Source organism: Panicum hallii, chromosome 5 (assembly GCF_002211085.1).
Source record: "Panicum hallii strain FIL2 chromosome 5, PHallii_v3.1, whole genome shotgun sequence".
In the NCBI taxonomy this organism is placed as follows: domain Eukaryota; kingdom Viridiplantae; phylum Streptophyta; class Magnoliopsida; order Poales; family Poaceae; genus Panicum; species Panicum hallii.
In genome coordinates this window covers 37474506-37493545 of record NC_038046.1, presented here as the reverse complement: position 1 = coordinate 37493545, position 19040 = coordinate 37474506, and the positions used below count along the sequence as shown (strand labels likewise).

The following is a 19040-nucleotide window of genomic DNA, read 5'->3' as shown; positions in this document are numbered from 1 at the left end:
GTTGCCAAGGTTGTTGGTTATACCACTAAATACACTGTTCTGGGATACGGGCACATGCTTAATGGGAACCGAGATGATGGCAATCTGGGCAACATTGTTCCTTTTTTAAAAACAATAGTAAAATAAGGCTACTATGCAGGAAACCAACTCCCACAACCTCGCCGCTCTTCCCGCCGCGATCAAATTGTGAGCCAAGAGTGTGTCAAACAACTTAAACGCTGTAAAGAAACAGCTACAATCCTTAGCTGACAAGAACGGTAGGCAGTGGGCGAGGGCGTAGATCTTCAACTCAAACTTGACTCCAGAAAGTCCTATCTGCCCTGTTCCAAATGAAATGCTTGGCAGAGGCAGCTGTCTTACATGCCACACCATTCGCTAGCTTAAGAATGGCTGAATCGAATATGCTGCTCTGGACAATGATTGAAAACTTGTCTGGCTTTATAGGAACACAATAAGCTCCCTCATGAAGTAGCCAAGTGTGCACCAGTCACAAAACACAATTGCGCCCTATCGATTCCACAAACCATCTAGGCGTCCTTAAAACTCTTGGTAACGCAGCTCTTGCATCTTAGACTGATTGAGCAACCGCGTACACTACCGTTGCTTCCTCCCCGCGGGTCTCGTTGGCAGACAACGGGGGGGGGGGGGGGGGGGGGCAAATGGGCCTAGGTCAGTAATATTTTCACTAATAGAAATGTCAGAAGGCGGAGCAGGAGCTATTGATCGGTGTGAATTGCACCGCCACAAGCATGACAACAACTCCGCCAGTTTGACTGGGAAAGTAGACACAACTACATCAGCAAATTATATAATTTTAACTGGACAGGCCGAAAAAAGATGAGGGTGAACTAGTTAGTGATTATTAGCAGTTAATAAATATAATGATAATTAGTAGCTGTGGATGAACAGAGCATTGTAGGTCAACTCCTAAGCCCAGCAAATGTTCGGTTTTGACCAGGATCGAGCAACTTAATCCCGAACATGTAGGTGACCTCTCAACATTACGTAGGTGAGGAGATAAATCTCTGTACACGGCTTTTGCCTCACATGGTGCGGCAAGTGGGGGCATCTATTCCTAACATATGCGGTTGGAATCCATCCAATCGCAGCCCCCCCCCCCCCCCCCCCCCCCACACACACACACACAACCCCAGCCTCCTCCGGCTCCGGTGATGGAAAAAAATAAAAATTTCAGTTTTAAATTAATTCGAAAATAAATAATGACCATGATGAAAATTGCGTACAGAAAATGAACATATGTAAACATGCTGATCAAGTGATTTAAGATAAAACATTGCAGCAGCAAGATCAACCCTAATCAGATCATACTAGGTGTGAAAGATATAGTTAGGGACAGAAAAACGTACGTCTGTAGACTGACCGGAATAACCGGGTAAAGAAGACGACGACAACGATCAGCACCTCCGCGCGCTTGACGACGCCGAGTTGCGCCCCACCGACGAGGAGGAAGACGAGCCGTGGCGACGAGGACGGCGATGTGGAAACGTTCGAGCAGTTGCGCAGAGCGTTTCCCAAAAATCTTATTCACCCTCTCCCAGTGCAGGATCGCTGAGGACGAGGTTCTGGAGACTTGCTCTCCCGATCGCCGGTGCACGCCGATGAACGGGATGAAGTAGCATACGCGGCGGCGCAGCAGACAGGTCGAGGCATGTTGTGCGTCTTCTGTTATGTTCTGTTTCTAGCTGGCACCCGTGCGTATTTATAGGAAGGAACTGCTAGGATTTTTGGCATCCCAAAAACCAAGTCGGTTACGAGTCCCAAAAATACCGCACGTGAAATTCGTAACAGATTCAAAGCGGCAAAACAAATCTGCAAAAGGAAGCCGCGTTCCCGCAAGGATTGGATCGGATTTTGGCGGACCATTCACGCGTCCTTCGCCCGAAGCCCGTGCCCGTGCCCGTGCCCGTGCGCCCGTGCCCGTGCTCGAGCCCGGCCCGGCGAGGTGCCCGTGCCCGTGCCCGTGCCCGTGCCCGTGCCCGTGCTCGAGCCTGGCCCGGCGAGGTGAGGCGAGCGAGCGCGCACATGTATTCTTTCTTCTTTCTCTCACCCACACTTGCAAGAGCATGGAGAGCATCCAACTATTTAAGTTGGATTTTCTCCACCTCCACTAGCAAGGTGGGACTAACTTGTTACCATACATCTTTGCACTAATGGGCCTTTGAGATTTTATTGAAATTATTTGGATTTACATGGTGGGCCTTTGCACTATTGGGCCTAAATATTCCAACAACTCCCCACCAGATCTCAAAGACTCGTTATGATTTTGCCTCAACCCACTGTTGTTTGATATACCAGTATTTCAATGGAGACTGTTAAGTTGAACTTCCATCTAGAACAACAAGTTACACTCATTTACAACTTGAGCAATGGACTAAGCCTTGAATTGCAAGTTTTGTTCAAATGAGTTTCACTTACAGTCAAACTGATACTTGACCTCCAGTAGGCTACTTCGCGGTTGGAGCATATAGGTCGTACTCTCTGGTCTCTTCATGAGCTTAATAGAGATCACCCGAATCTCACAGACTGCGACCGTCCAACAGTCAAGCTCACATAGGTGTATTCTTTTAAGAACATTCTGCAGGATAACGTCTTTGCTAATTAAAGCCAACAGAATACGTTAAGGCCAATGCCAACCTGCCATGCAGTAATCGAGAGTATTGCATCCTTCTCGAGTGAGTACAAAAGATTACTCTTATGCTAACCTCTAACTTGTTCTTCCCAAATCCTAATTCACGGGATCTCCGATCATATAGGTTGGGTTACCACTAGGTAATAGCTTATACGGGCCTCAAACCCATCTCCTTGGATGCATTGTCTATCGCATTGCGTGACAGCCCCTTGGTGAACGGATCAGCCAGATTTTTCTCAGTGTGGACATAACCCACAGTGATAACTCCGGAGTTTCTCATTTTTCTGACTGATTTTAACTGTCTCTTGATATGTCTTGAAAACTTCATATTATCCTTTGAACTGTCTACTTTGGCAATCACCGTTTGATTGTCACAGTTCATCATTATTGCTGGCAATGATTTCTCGACAATAGGCAAGTCCACCAAGAGCTCATGAAGCCAATCGGCTTCCACTTTAGTTGTATCTAGTGCTGTGAGTTCTGCCTCCATAGTAGACCTCATCAGGATCGTCTGTTTGCATGATCTCCATGAAACAGCAGCACCGCCAAGAGTGAAAATATATCCACTACTGGCATACAGCTCATCTAGATCCGATATCCAATTAGCATCACTGTATCCTTCCAGTACTGCAGGAAAACCGGAATAGTGAATCCCGTATTCCATAGTACCTACCAAGTAGTGCATTACGCGCTCAAGCGCACGCCACTTATCATTTCTCGGATTACTAGTAAACCGGTTCAACTTGCTAACAACAAAAGAGATGTCAGGTCTCGTTGCACTTGCAAAATACATGAGTGAGCCAATCATCTGTGAATATCTTAATTGGTCTCTGCCAATTTTTCTGTTCTTTCGAAGAATCAAGCTCGGATCGTAGGGAGTTGGACTAGATTTGCTATCCTTATAGCCAAACCGTTTCAACATTTTCTCCACATAATAGGATTGCGAAAGAGTAATCCCATTCTCTCCCTTGATCAGCTTGATGTTGAGAATAACATCAGCCTCACCAAGATCTTTCATATCAAAGTTTTGACACAAGAATGTCTTAACCTTGTTGGTTACATCAAGACTAGTCCCAAAGATCAGTATGTCATCGACATACAAACATAATATAACTTCTTGACCCCCACCATAGCGGTAATACACACATCAATCAGCCTCATTGACACTAAAGCCTGTTGATATGAGTGTCAAGTTGAATTTCTCATGCCATTGCTTAGGTGCTTGCTTCAGGTCATACAAAGATTTATACAACTTGCACACCTTGTTTTCATGACCCTCTACTACAAACCCATCAGGCTGTATCATGTAGATTTTCTCTTCTAGCTCTCCATTGAGGAAAGCTGTCTTAACATCCATCTGATGGATGAGAAGACCATGTGAGGTAGCCAGGGAGAGTAAAACATGAATAGTGGTCAATCTCGCAACAGGTGAGTAAGTATCAAAGAAATCTTCGCCTTCTTTCTAGGTGTAGCCCTTAGCCATAAGACGAGCTTTGTACTTGTCAATAGTACCGTCAGGCTTAAACTTTTTCTTGAACACCCACTTGCAACGCACAGGTTTGCAACCATACGGTCTTTCAACCAGCTCCCAAGTTCCATTGGAGAGAATGGAGTCCATCTTGCTACGGACAGCTTCTTTCCAATCATCCGCATCAGGAGATGAGAATGGCTCAGTGATTGTTTTGAGAGAATCATCTATAAGATAAACAGTAAAATTATCATCAAAAGACTTTACAATCTTTTATCTCTTGCTCTTCCTAGGAGCATCAGTGTGAATCTCCTCATGATTTGATTCAAGTGCGTGTTCATCATGCTCAGAAAATTCAACAGATTCAAGAGTTGTATTCACTATTTCATTCAGAGGTAATGAAGATATAACATACGAGTCTTTCATAGAAAAAATATTCTCAAAGAAAGTAGCATCACGAGACTCGAACAGTGAATTTACATGCATATTAGGCACCTCAGATTTAACTACTAGAAACCTATAAACAATGCTATGATGTGCATAACCCAAAAAGATACAATCCACAGTTTTAGGTCCCAACTTGCGCTTCTTGTTGATTGGCACATTCACCTTGGCCAAACAACCCCATGTGCGCAAGTAAGAGAGTGAAGGTCTTCTCCCAATCCACTCCTCGTAAGGAGTCTTTTCCTTATTCTTCATGGGCACTCTATTCAGGACATGACATGCAGTCAATACTGCCTCCCCCACCATGCCTTAGATAATCCAGCGGTGTCTAACATGGCGTTAACCAAGTCAGACAACGTGCGATTCTTCCTTTCGGCAAGCCCGTTTGATTGAGGTGAATAGGGAGGCGTTCTCTCATGAATAATGCCGTGTTCCTCACAGAATAAGTCAAAATCGTTAGAGAAATATTCACCTCTTCGATCGGACCTAAGTCGTTTGATCAGAAATATTCACCTCTTCGATCGGACCTAAGTCGTTTGATCTTTTTCTCAAGTTGGGTTTCTACTTCAGCCTTATAGATTTTAAAGCAGTTAAGAACCTCATCTTTCGTTTTCAATAAGTATACATAGCAAAATCTAGTTGCATCGTTAATCAAGGTTATGAAATATCTTTTTCCACCTTCTGTTAACACGCCATTCATCTCACAGATATCTGAATGGACGAGTTCTAGAGGTGCCAAATGTCTCTCCTCTCCCAAGCCCGGGCCCATGCCTGAGCCCGGCGAGGCGAACGAGCGCGCGCGTTCTTCCTTCTTCCTCTCACCCACGCTTGCAACAGCATGGAGAGCATCCAACTATTTAAGTTGGATTTCCTCCACCTCCACTAGCAATGTGGGACTAACTTGTTGCTATACACTTTTGCACTAATGGGCCTTTAAGATTTTATTGAAATTATTTGGATTTATATGGTGGACCTTCGCACTATTGGGCCCAAATATTCCAACATCCGGCACCGCTTCTAGCGCCTCCGCCGCCGCCCTCCACAGCCGCCGCCACTAATCACCTCCAACCCAAGCTCCCCCGCCCGGTCCCTGGCCAGGGATGTCAAGCCGCCGCCTCCGCCCGGCGGCGTCCCCGCCGCCTGCAACCTGTCACCACCGCCGGTCTTCCTTTCTACCCCCGTCCCCCTCTTCTAAGGCCGCCCCGGTGACCACCGGCCTCTCGGTAACACCCCCTCCCCTAACCCGGCATGTCGTGCGGGCCCACCTGCAGCGACTGTTCTCCCCCTTCTGCGATGCATCGGCATGCAGCAGTACGCGCGATGAATGGATGTCGCGGCGGCAAGTTGAGGTTTTTTACAGAGAGAGGGAGAGAGCAATTGCCCTCCTTTTTGGAGAGGCGTTGAAAGGACAAGCACCGGAGCAGTTGTTTTGATCCAAACGGGGTCTCGGAAGATGAAATCGAATTGTTACGCCGAGGTAGCGTTCTCCACTGCACGTGAATGATTTGACCTTTGTGCGATTCGACGATAGATATATATGCACTCGTGCAGAGGTGAATGCATGAGCGTACATTGATGAGAGAATTCGCGTGCACACGGCGGTCTAGCTTTGCATGGAGGCAAATGGAGCGGAGTAGGTTGCTGGCTTCGGTGCTAGGCAGTGAAGAATGGACTTTTCTTGTCATTCGGTCCCTTTGGTTTGCTACGAGATATTAGTTGCCAAGGTTGTTGGTTATACCACTAAGCTAGTATACCACGATGTCCGCCGAGAGCAATTCCAAGAAAATAAAAAAGGTTCTAACGCTTCAAAGGTGCAAGTTTCAAGAGGTTTTGTGCTCAATTGTTGCACGTTATATGAAATTTTGGGCGGTTTCTGGTCCTCCTTTGGAAGAGAGCTAGAAATCATAGAGGGGGAAAAGATCCTATTAGTAGCGGTTTCGTTTCAGAATCACTTATAATGGTCAAGGAAGAAATTTTATTTTTCTCTAAATTCTTTTAGGAATTCCGACATCTTATCTAACTTAAAACTTTCAATTTGTTTGAGAGTTTGTAATGCACTTTGGCTCTTTATATTATTCTAACCCCTTCTTGGTATTGAATTGTATGCATCAACCAGTTTAACCTAAAAACATAAGTAAGCTCATGGGAGAATGTGAGTAATTCATTTATACTTAATTACTTTGCCTCATCTAGAGGCTCTCTTAAGCTTCAAATACAAAAAATAGGAGTCGAATTTAATTATTTTGTTTATCTGCGCTGCATGCTACAGTACCTGCGTGCACCAATCAGTCAAACTGATGGCGGAAAGACATGCACTTCACTTACGCTTCAAAACTAGGAAGAAATTAATATTTATAGAAACAACCAAATGATATAGCACGGTCAACATATGAATGAACATTTACCTTTCTTGAATGTTTTCTCTACTCGTGGAAAATCCGAGTTCGATCCTAGCATCAAACTCGAATTCCAGCCTAGCCCATATCTACTCCTGGAATACGGGATTTTGCATTTTTAGGCCAAACAGTTGGGCCAAGATTTGGTTTGAGCTTTGAGGCTGCGATTGATTGTGGGAAACCGGAGCTGCTATTGATGTTCCGAGCCCAACCTAGAAAAGATAAAAAAGGTAACTACAACTTGAAAAACTGGAGCCCAATTCGTTCTCCAGCGGGTGGGTAACGGCCCGGTCAGCAGCCCACTAGAAACAACAGAGAGAGCCTGTCCAAGAGTACATGGTAAATTTGGAGTCAAGTCAGTCAGTCAATAAGTTCAAAAAAAAAAGAAAAAAAAGTAAGTCAATCAATACTACAGAGTACATATCCATTGGTTAAACAGCACATGCCATGATATCGTTGATTTATTAAATTTACTAAACAAATACTTACGGTTGCTGCAAATTATTTTGCATTCAAGGTAAGAACTCTGTTGCTTAATAAGGTGTGTATTTTCATTCCTCGTATGATCACAAATATATATATCTAGATTTGTTCTAACTTCTAAATCGAATTTTTAAACTTTTTACCATTATAGCAGTTAGAATTTTATATAGATTTAAGACAAGATTGATAGTAGTGTTTACTGCTAGTCAAGGTTTAGGTTCTGATTTCGGACAAATCAAGATAGACTTGTACATGTGAATGATTGGAGAAAAATGTATTTAGGTTCAGGACGGAACATGCTTTACCGCACTCACGTGTGTAAAAGGAGGATACTAAGGTTTGATTTAGGACAAATCAAGATAGATGCACTAATTATGTCTATCTTGGTTTACCTGAAAAAGGAGGATGCTAGGATTTGGAAACTAAGTAGCAGGCTTTATTAGGCTATTTCTAGTGGGGAGTTTCACTTCACTATTTATAAGAGTGACAAGCATCTAAAGAAATTTCCTTCAATGTATTAGTTTTATTTCACGGTTTCATAGACGAGCTATAGCATTTAATTGCAATTTATGAGATTGGATGAAGTTGGATAAAATAAAACTCTCGAGCCCAATGCTAATTTCGACAGGTTTTATAGTCTTGAAATCAGTATATATCTAATTTTATCATAATGAAATCCATCCGCGCGCGCTCTCTCTCTCTCTCTTCGTAAATTTCTTGCTATATTATTATTTTTCTTACGTGGCAGCTCATTTAATGAGATTGAAATTCCTACGAAACCCCACTGCAGATGACCTTCTACGGAGTACATCGCAACTCAGCCATCTGATGTCAGGTGGTTTAATTTTCCAGCGGCAGTCAGTGTTAAGGGCACGCTACATCAATTTTAGGATCCTGACCCGCAGAAAACAAAAATCAGGATCGTGAAAGGCGGGAAATAAACGCATGCCATGACGATTTTTTCTGTGGATCCGCGCACTTCTCATGGCGTGAACGGATAGATGCAACTGTAAATGTTTTCTGGACTCCAGTAATTAATCGTCTGAAGCGTGCGGATCAAGAATAGAAATATCTTAAGTGTATCCCAATCCCCTCCTGGTGTGGTGCTTACGCCCAAGAACATTACTGGTTTTGCTTACCTCAGCGCTAGCAGCTTCAGCACGAAGGAAACCTCCGACCCTTTGCTGTCACAAGTTTACTCTACTTAGTAAGAGATGGACCTGTCAAGTCAGCTTCGGGTCTGCAAATTTTTTTGAAGTCTCAACAGATCGAGGGCTAAGTCAGCCAACATGAACAATTTCATTTCTTGAAAGTAAATACGACAAGATCAACAAGCTATAGGGAGACGGTGATCAAGATACAAGGCCAAGGCCTAACCACAAGGGAAAAGGAGCCGCAAAGAATTATAATCACAGAAGGAGATGACAGAAGTAAGAAAAAAGCAGGTAGAAAGCAAGCCAAGCCTCCAACTAGCAGGGCGCCGAGCATCGATTTGTACCATCGCTGTTTTTTTTTTTCGCGAAGGTACCTGAGCACGTCCTGTCACATTGCTTGCCAATTCCATCGGAGAATCAGATAATTGGACCAACGCCGGCTGGATTATTGGAGAATTTCATCCATGACACCTCTCCCCTCACCCTCCGATCCCCCCATGCGATGGACCACCCGATGATCATGGTTAAGCCACGGGTCAACGACAGGGCCACTCCGTTGCAGGCTGAAGCACACGGGGCTTGTCAAGGTTCCTAGAAGTACGGAGTTCTGGTTTAAATTAGACATACGCGTGGCACTCGCATTACTGGTTTGCTTGTTTGGTCCCCCCAACCTCCGTGCTTTAGTTCTGTATGATGTGTGCAGTGCAGAGGAACAACAGACAGACAGACAAACAGAGCTACATCTCGAGATCTATGATCAACTTATCTACATCTCGAGATCTATGATCAACTTGCAGCGCTGTCTGTCTGCGCAGGAACTCGAACGAGAAAAACAACCTCGATTCACTACTATAGCAATACGGAGCCAACCTAGAGCTAGAGGTTACAAATCTTGGTCACGATCAGCTCGTAAAGAAAATTATAGTAATATAAACAAAATATAAACCAGATGGCGTCCAACAACTTGGGCTGACGAGTGAATCTCCCAATGACACGGATCACAATAAAATTAGTAGTAGCATCACAAGAGGGTTAGCTGTTAGTACTTGATAGCGAAGAATCTGCCACGTCTACTTGATAGTTGTTAGTACTTTATACAAACTAGAATACCCGTCCATTGCTACGGGCTCTTATCCGCTTCAGAGTTACCATCAGCTCGCTCTGAACCCTAGTTCATGTTTCATGGTGTTAGAACACTTTCCAAAACTATATCTAAAGCTAGCATTTTAACCTCTCGTGCCTTCACATTTTTGTTTCGTAACGGAAGAAACATTCAAAGAAAACAACCTAAATGTTATCGCCGAAAAATACTTTGTGTGAAATATGGCTGTGAGCTCATTTTTCAAACAAAAGGATGAACAACTACTGCAGAAAGGTAAGTTTGACTCACCTATTGAGCTCATTATTGCTGCTGTTCCTACCATCTTTGCTTACTTTTCTTCTTCTTCTTCTTCCCAAAGTTCCGCGCGAGGAAAATGAAAGATGTAGATAAGTTGATACAAGGAAAAAGGTTCCTAGATTTTTATATCAGGTGCTAATTTGACAAAATATTATTAAAAAAGAGTAAAATCCACCAGAGAACTATCAACTTGTAAGAGGGTGTCACTATCCATCAACTTCGAAATTGCATTTTTGATTCATAAACTTATAATTTGTGCCACTTAGGTCCACAAACTCTGAAAGTCCGTTCGTAGGTCCATAAACTTGTAATTTGTGCCATCTAGATCCACACCCCTCCACCTAGCCTTCATGCACTGATATCGCACCAACATGAATCTACACGGTGTCCACACGCTACTGGAGTTTCGCCAAAAAGGTCAAATTTGAGCCCCGATTTCGAATCAAGTGCATATGGAGAGAAGAGAGGAGGGATGACAGACTTACCTTGAAGGTTATTGACATGTATTAGGATTCAAAGGGGGGCTTACTGACTGCCATTGGTTGATAAGTTATGGAGCTTAGATTTAGATATGACCTCATAATATGGGTGGAAAGGAGGGGGTGATGGCTTGGGAAAGGTGGAGGAAGTCACAGAGTGATGGCTTGGGAAAGGTGGAGGAGGTCATATAGGGACTCAACAACATGTGCACCGTGGTAGGGATATTATATCCTCTGTGGCGTGGGTGGCCGGATATGGTTGCGCAAAATGTTGTAGCAAAAAATCTCGTGACGACGTTAGACTTGGATCAACCGAGAGTGGTTCTCGGTGAGGGTTGAAGGATATTCAAGGACAGCGATACCAGGGCGACCTTTGTGGGCGCGTCTGTGGCTCATGGATGGTGTTCACAGATCTAAAAATGCACTTTTTGGACTTTATGGACCTAAGTGACACAACTTACAAATTTATGTATCCAAAAGTACCCTTTTAGAGTTTATGCACCTATATTTTCAAAGTTTATGGATATAAGTGACACAAATTACAAATTGATAGACTACAAATATATTTTTGGAGTTTGTGGACCTAAACGACACACCCTTATAATTTGGTGGACCTTAATGCATTTTATTCTTAAAAATATAGAGATCCTGGATGTACGTAAATTATATGATCCCCTTTCGCTGTGGCAGGAAATCTTTGCAGCAAGGGAAGCACCCAAACTCCACCAAGCTGCACATCCACCAGCTCCCCCCTCCATCGAATTAAGCAACAGCTCCTGCTCTTCAATTTGCCTACACGATTCTTTTCCCAAAAACCAAAGCAGCACAACAAGCAGCTGCGCGCCATGCATCTTCTCACCTTCTCAATCCAAGAAAATAGCAGCACAAGCACCAGTTATTCTCCCTCCTCCGAATCTCCACCTAGGAGGCCATATCAGCAGCTTATCCATGGATCTCCTCCAAGCCAGAGCAGAGCTCGTCTTCTATTTCTGCAAAACAGCAACAGCCAACAGGCGGCAGCCTATCCTTCTCCCTGATCTTGTGTCTTTGGTCCTTTGCAGATCCTCAGCTACTCGTCCTCCGTATACTCAATAAGTTAAAATATAAATTAGATTAAGGTGGTTTAGCTTGTAGATTGTATATAAAAAGGAGCACGATGAAGATCCTCACGGTCAGAGGAGATGGAGGACTTGGAGTCTTGGACGACATGGTAGCCGTGAGCAATATAATGGGAAACGGAGCCACGAGAAGTGGTTGGGCGACCTGGAAGGAGGCAGGCAGGTGGTCGGCGAGGGCGGAGGTGCCGTCGGCGAGAGCATACACGACTGCGACCTAATCTACTCTGAGGCGGAGGAGGTTGGGGCTGCCGTGGCCAGAAGCGGCGGTAGAAGAGGGGCCTACCGAATTTACGGGCGATCGTGGGAAGCGCTCCCTACGGTCAATTTCGGACCAGGTAGACTACCTCCGTCTGTGTCCATTCCCATTTAAAGACACCCGCATCCAAATATCCAGCTCCTAGCAATTTGGAGCGCCAAGCCACCAGCTAATCACCGGTCACACGTGTGTATTCCTTTTCTCTTTCTCTTTTGATAAAAAACTATACACACAAAAATTTACATACAAACATTTATATACACAAAACTTAATCAAATCGTAAAACAAAAATTGTAGAAAGAGAAAAATTATATAAAGGCCAAAAACAAAAATTGTGACAATAAATTGGGAAAAAAAGTTTGGAAAAATATTTGAAACAAAATTTTGGTGAAATTTCAAAAAAATATGGAACAAAAATTCAGGAGAAAAAAAATTGGAAAACAAAACTTAAGAACAAATTTGGGAGAAAAAATTTTAGGAACAAAAATTAAGAAGAAAGAAATTGGAAGCAAAAACTTAAGATCAAATTTGGGAGACATTTTTTTAACAACTTTTGGAGAAAAACAAAATAAGAAGCAAAAATTTTGGAAGCAAATCTTAATATCTAGTTTGGGAGATAAATTTCAGGAACAAACTTTTGGAAAACAAAAAAAATGAAGAAAATGAGAAAGGAGGAGGAAACAAAAATTTTGAGCCCACCTCGGAGCCGCGCTCCACGAGCCAGCGCAATGCTACCCCCACTCTCACCCAGTCAACAGCCCTGCTGGATGTACGTAGGGAAGAGAAAATGGAAAAGGGAAGGGGAAAAGTAAGGTAGCTAGATTATGGGAGTGGAGCGCGCAGCTGTTGTAGGCCAGGGCATGTGCTCCGTGCACTGCGTCAACCGCAAAAGCAGTTTCATGGGAGAAGAGGGCCGCGGAGGAGTCGGACGGCAACGAGAGATGGAGGAGGTGCGGATGCATTTGGACCCACATATCAGAGCACGGCAGGCTAGGTAAATAACTGGCAGTTTGGGATTACGTAGTATGATGGATCAAAAATCAATTCTTACTTTAGAAATAGGTAAAGATCATTGGTCATTTTGAATCACGGGGTTTTTCTTTTTCTGCTTCTTACAGAAAATGATTGTTCCTTAAAGAAATAAAAAATCAGAAAGGGACAAACTCAATGAGCATTTGTTTATTTGCAGGGACTGTTAGACCTATATATGTAACACACAGTACCTAGGGTTTCCAACCACGTCGCCACGTTGCCAATAGTTAAAATGCAGAAGTTCGTGAGGTGTGTCAATTCAACAAGTAAAGTAAATTTTTACACAATAGATTTAGATCTTACTTTGTGCTATTTTCAATAGTGGCATATGTGGGGAATTTAAATACAATTTCAGCTGTTATTTTAAGATAAGTTTTATAATAATATAGGCGTGGGGAATTTAGATGAAGATAAGAGAGTTACTTTATATTTTTTCACAAAATGGCTGAGGTAGTGTGTTAAGAAATTTTCTATGTTTTTTTCCTTCATGCCTACTATTACCACCGGCGGTTCCATACATGTATACATGTGTTACCACTCCCGTGTGTTACCATACATACATACATATGAATTGATAAACCTCAGGAGAATTCCAAACGGCTTTTGGTCTAGTTTTCGAAGTTGTGATATGCTGAAGTCAACTCTCCTTTGCTATATTTTTTATTAGATACGGGCATTCACATACACGAATGTATGAAAACACACACTTACACCCTAGATGGGCTTCCATTTCCATCTCACTAAACCATTGAAGCTCGTTATGTAAGGCGTTCTTTGTGCGGGGGCGGAGCCAGCCACCGGAGCCACCGGTGTCAGCCAAGGTTTTAAATATCCTGCTAAGGTCCTTAGCGGTTACCTTTTCAAAAGCTAAGAAAAGTCTATATCCGGCTATAGCCTTAGCTAACCTATTTAGCTGTTTTGCAAATCAAGTTCACAGTTTCAGAATATTCATAACATCATCAATTCATCATGCAGAGAAACAACAACTTCATGCTTTCAAAAATCTAACACAAAGTTCAGATGATGCAACGACCATAAGTTAGCGGCCTAAATGATGCATTGTGTTTAGCAGGCGGGCCAACGACAGCGACCCATTCGATCTCCGGTCAAAATTTAGCGGGCTAAGAGATGGTAATTTAGCTGATTTAGTTGGCTATAGCGGGTTATTAGCGGGCTATCCTGCTTAGCGCCAAATTGACCTTCTCCTAGCGTTTATGTTCCCAAAAAGCTAAATCCGGCTATAGCGGCAGCTATAGCCGGTTATTTAAAACTTTGGTGTCAGCACTATTGGACACCGGTATCCGCTCCTTAACTGAACAGCGTGGAATAGTAATTCCTTTTTTATTTTGCAGCAAATCGCCCCCTAGCTCCCCCCATCCGTTAGGTTCTCTGCCTCTATATATGCACGCAGCCACTCAGCACTCCATCTACTGCCGTGAGGGAACTAGGAAGAATATAACCCTGGTAGACTGAGATAGATACACATGGATATTCTTGGCGTAACGGTGTCCAGTGAAGATCTTGTGAATGCAGAGATCATCGCCGCCGCCGTGCTCAGCGTCTTGCTGGTGGCTCTGAGCACGTACGGCCGTCGGCACTGCCGCCACCCGGCGCTCCGCTTCTTCGTGTGGTGCTCCTCCGTCTTGTTCCTGCCGCTCACATCCTTAATCATCTCCTCCTTGGTGAGCACGGCGAAGAAAAGACCGTGCGACGAGTCTCTGCCAAAACCCGAATTAGAAAAGTGCACCAGTCCTGCAAACAAGATCAACATCCAGAACATGTGGACCGTCCTCCTGTGGACCGTGCTCATCCTCACCAGCAAGTGCAACGCCGACGTCGCGGCGGCGGCTGTCACCGCCGCTGCGGCCTTGCCTGCTGCCGGCGACCACAGCATCGACGGGCAGAGGATCAGCCCCCCCTTGGAGCTCGCGTTCAAGTACGTCTGGGTGGGGTGGCTGATCGTCGTCTGCTTCCCGTTGGCGGGATGGGTGGAGAATTCCTTGAAAGCCATCTTCGTCGCGTTCTGCGCGCTTGGCCTCGCCAAGGTGTCGCTCAAGATGGCGGCCTTCCGGATGGCGAGTGACTCGTTCGCCCTCGGCAAGAACGCGCGGCTCATCGCCGGCTACATGGCGCAGCTCGTCAGCGACGGCGGCGACGAGCAGGTGCCGCGTTACATAGTGACGGGGGAGGCGAAGAAGCACGTCGAGGAGAGCCCTCAGGGGTACCGCGTCAAGGGCCAGGTTCTTGACGACAAGCTCAGCAGCCTTGTCACGCTGGACCGCGTGTGGAGGTTGGCGGAGCACGGCGACGGCGTACTCGCGCAGCGGCAGGAGCTCAGAGACCTCTGCCTCTCCTACTCCCTCTTCAAGATCCTGCGGCGGCGGCTGTCAGGGTACCCCCTGGCCGATGCCGGGTCCGGAGAAGCCCTCAACTTCGTGCTCGGGGGCATGGACAGCGTTGGCTCCGGCGTCAACGTCGACCGGCTGTTCCGTGTCCTCGTCGACGAGCTCTGCTTTGCAAGTGATTTCTACTATTCTCCCATTCCACTGTGCACCTTCGGCGGGTGGTGCGCCGCTCTCAACTACCTCTGCTCCGTCCTCATCATCGTCGGAGCCGTAGCCGTGGGATGGCTTTATCAGCACGAGGATCTGATAGGTTCCACTTCTTACAAGGTCATCACTTTCTCTCTCCTGCTGGCCGCCGTGCTCGTCGAGACATGGGAGATCGTCGCCGGTGTGTGCTCCAACTGGACCAAGATGGTCCTGCTCGGACACTACATCAGACACGAGAAGGCATGGCGCCAATCGAGCTGCGTCCACGCGGCCCTCGCGGCGGTGCTGCGGCTGAGGCCTGCCGGGCGGTGGTGCGACAAGATCGGTCAGAACTCGGTGCTAGAGCCTCGCCGTTTCCGCAGGCGGACTGGGCTCCTCTTGGAGAAGTTGTACGGCGGCGCGGGGCTCATGAGGTCCGTCGCGGTCTCGCCGGCCGTGAGGGACGCCGTGCTCAGGTCACTGCTGAGCAGCTACGGGAGGATGAGCAAAGGTAGCGCGGCGGTGCGGCGGGTCGGCGGCAAGGTTGACTGGGCGCTGTACGGTACTCAGAAGAGCTGGGGGTGGACCGGAGACGGAAGCAGCAACACGGAGCTGATCCTCACGTGGCACGTCGCCACGAGGCTTTTCGAGATGAAGTCAACGTCGGCCTCACCGGACATGATCGCCGCCAGCCACCTCTCCAACTACTTCGCCTACCTGGTGGCGGCGGCGCCGGAGCTGCTGCCGGACTGCTCCGAATGGTCCAAGAAACGGTACAAGGAGGTGTCGGAGGACGTGCGTGGAGCGCTTGGGGCGGACAGCGGCGGCGGCGGGAGCGAGTCGACAGAGGGGATGTACGGGCGGCTGGTGACGGCGCTGAGCGCCGTGTCGCGGGACACGGTGCTGCGGCGGGGCGCGGAGCTCGGGCGGCACCTGGTGGCGCAGTACGCAGGGGACGAGGTGTCGGCGTGCCGGATCCTGGCGGACTTCTGGTCGGAGATGGTGATCTACGTGGCGCCGTCGGAGAACGTCAAGGGCCACGTCCAGGCCATGGCGCGCGGCGGCGAGTTCATAACGCTCGTCTGGGCGCTGCTCCTCCACGCCGGCGTCACCACCAGGCCGGAGACGCCGCCAGGCGGTAATGTCCCGTAATCAGTGGGCGTAACTATAGCCAACTAGCTCTTAATTAATTACCTCTGTGCGTCTATGTTTTCTCTCTGCAGTAAAGGAAGCATCATGCTCGTAAAATTAGTTTGCAAATTAGGTTAGCATGTAGCTCGTTTCTATGCAATTTTTTACTTGTTTTGTATGGGTTTGATCCTTAGTTTCAAGCTACGGTATCTTGACTTTCCATTCCAGAGCTTGTATTGTGTGTATGTTAATGAGATATCTACTATGTCTGCAACATGGTGACTTTTCCTACAGCAGTCTAGCATGTGGAATGATTAAATGAACCACTTCAACTTTTTAGTTGTTCTTCTCATGAACTAATTTAACTTTTTAGTTGTTCTCCTCTTTAAAGTTTAAATAACTTCCCTCCTCCCCTCCATTTTTGAGGAGAAAGAAAGAAGAGGAAGAAGAGAGATGAGCCCCCTAAGCTTCAAGGCTAGATCCGCCACAATCAATATCAAATTTAATTTTTTGAACTATCCATATTTAATAACATGCTTATCTTGCAAAGGACTGCTTCTAGTTCACTTTATGCTATCAAAATCTTCCATTGGGCATTTTTTTCTCAATATATCCCACCGGTTCTTTATTTCTCCTTAATTGTATGGTCTCTTCGCACGTTCGTAAAATTTTCCAACCAAGTTTGCATATCCCACACTATTCAAGCATTGTTGAGGGCGATTGTGGGCAAGAACTTCCACGCAAATGTCATTGAAGCCTTGGTGGTAAATGAATCACATTTTGCCACAACCTTTACCAGCTTTTCCATCTAAAAATCCATGAACTGTCATTCCAAAAAATACTACTAGCAACTACCAGTAACATTGTGGTGGTGTGCAACACGAGTGCGGGGGTAGGGATGGCAAGGGTGGCGGCCTATGCACCAGGGTTGCGTTGGGGGTGCCTCGGTGCGGGCAGGGTGCCTCAGTGCGGGCAGGAGGGATTGCGTCGGGGGGGGGGGGGGAGGGGTGGGGGTCTCAGCGTTGAGGGAGGAGGAGGAGCGGTGGCGGCGTTGAGGGAAGCTATAGCACTGGCGGTGGAAGGGCAGGGGGAGGGAGGTGTTCGAGGTGTGTCAGGCAGGGTGCAGGGAGAGAGATACACAGCGGGAAGAGCTATGCGTTGCTGGGTTATACAGCTTATCTTGTAAGATAAAAATAAGCATTGTATTTATGTGGAATTATCATTTATTTCCACTGGTAAGCTTATTATAATCGGAAACAAACGGGCTATGGTTTGTGGAACTCTAACTCTAAGATTTCTTGAAATTAACATATCTTGTTCTGTGAATTCACGGAGGTGGAGCCATGTGCACATACAAAGTGTTTGGGCTAGAAAATATACTGGCGTGAACTACTTCCTAGATGGAAATATTGAACCCACTTTGGACAAAATATTTAGAAGGTAAGAAAAATCTTGCAAAAACTGTTAATGTACATATAGGAAATGAATATATATGCTATTATAGAAATTCCCAAGATCAAAGTCTCCTTATTTTATGATGAAATAGCAAAATTTATGATGAAGTTTGTGATGAAAATATCCTCTTCTTCTCGGTTTGTCAAATTTATATCAGACAAATGAATTTGGTCCGGCCTTTAAAAATCGCTCACTTGTGTACATCAATTTGTCTTCTAAAATTGTAGTTTTGTAGATTTTTTTTCAATCTTATATATATGTTTCTCAACCTGGTTTCCCATGTTTCGACCTTGTTGATGGTTTCTATGCTTGATATTTTCCCTGTTTAAGCCATTTTGTCTCCATGTTGGTCTAAAAATGGAATTTAGACACTTTATTTGAGCCTAGAACTTTCATATCTGATGTGGAGCTGAGAGCTAGACTCTGCCAAACAAAGAGATGCTCTTCAGAATTTAGGCAAAGCTTTGCCTCACTTTATTGGACATTGTTTGGAAACATCTGAAAAATAGCAAAACAGATGATTTGTTTTTGGAGATGATGAAACCTTTCATATGACTTTAACACCGTCCTAAATTGTTGGACCGATGTTTAACTATCTATGAGTTGAGATAGTTATTCAAGGATTTACGTAATGATGTGGCTTTTAAGCCCGGGAAAAATGGACGCACCACCTTTGGAACATGGGAAAGTCTCTATAAAAAGATTTAATAAATCCACGGTTAGTACACGAACTTGGCAGGTGGGTGCACTTAGTTACATGATCTCCCTAGTTGCTCATAGCATAATAAATTAGCAGTGAATGCACTTAGGAACACCATCTTCATCCCTAGATTCTCAAATTCCTAATTAAGTCAAAAAGATCCTCAAATTGTTCTCATAATTAAACAACCCCCAAAATAAACATCTCTTAACGCCTCCACACCCCACACATCGCCATTTTGAGATGGAGTCGATACTAGCACACAATAGCGAACAATTCATGGCGCGGGCATCATGCTGATGTGGCGTCGCCAAACAGGGGAGAGTGCAGGGGCGTGCAGGCAT

At 45.4% G+C, this 19040-nt stretch overlaps 1 protein-coding gene across 1 annotated transcript; it reads left to right on the top strand.

The window, feature by feature from the left end:
* The first annotated feature begins 14323 nt into the window (after positions 1-14323).
* On the top strand, positions 14324-17493 carry LOC112891754. Its single transcript, XM_025958698.1, has 2 exons — positions 14324-16548; positions 17200-17493. The coding sequence occupies exons 1-2, from the start codon at positions 14364-14366 to the stop codon at positions 17205-17207; spliced, it is 2193 nt and encodes a 730-aa protein (XP_025814483.1). The 5' UTR covers positions 14324-14363; the 3' UTR covers positions 17208-17493.
* Positions 17494-19040: the final 1547 nt, after the last annotated feature.

What these genes read in the sequence shown, in the direction of transcription:
- LOC112891754 (XM_025958698.1), top strand. Translation starts at nt 14,364, where the DNA reads ATGGATATTCTTGGCGTAACGGTGTCCAGTGAAGATCTTGTGAATGCA.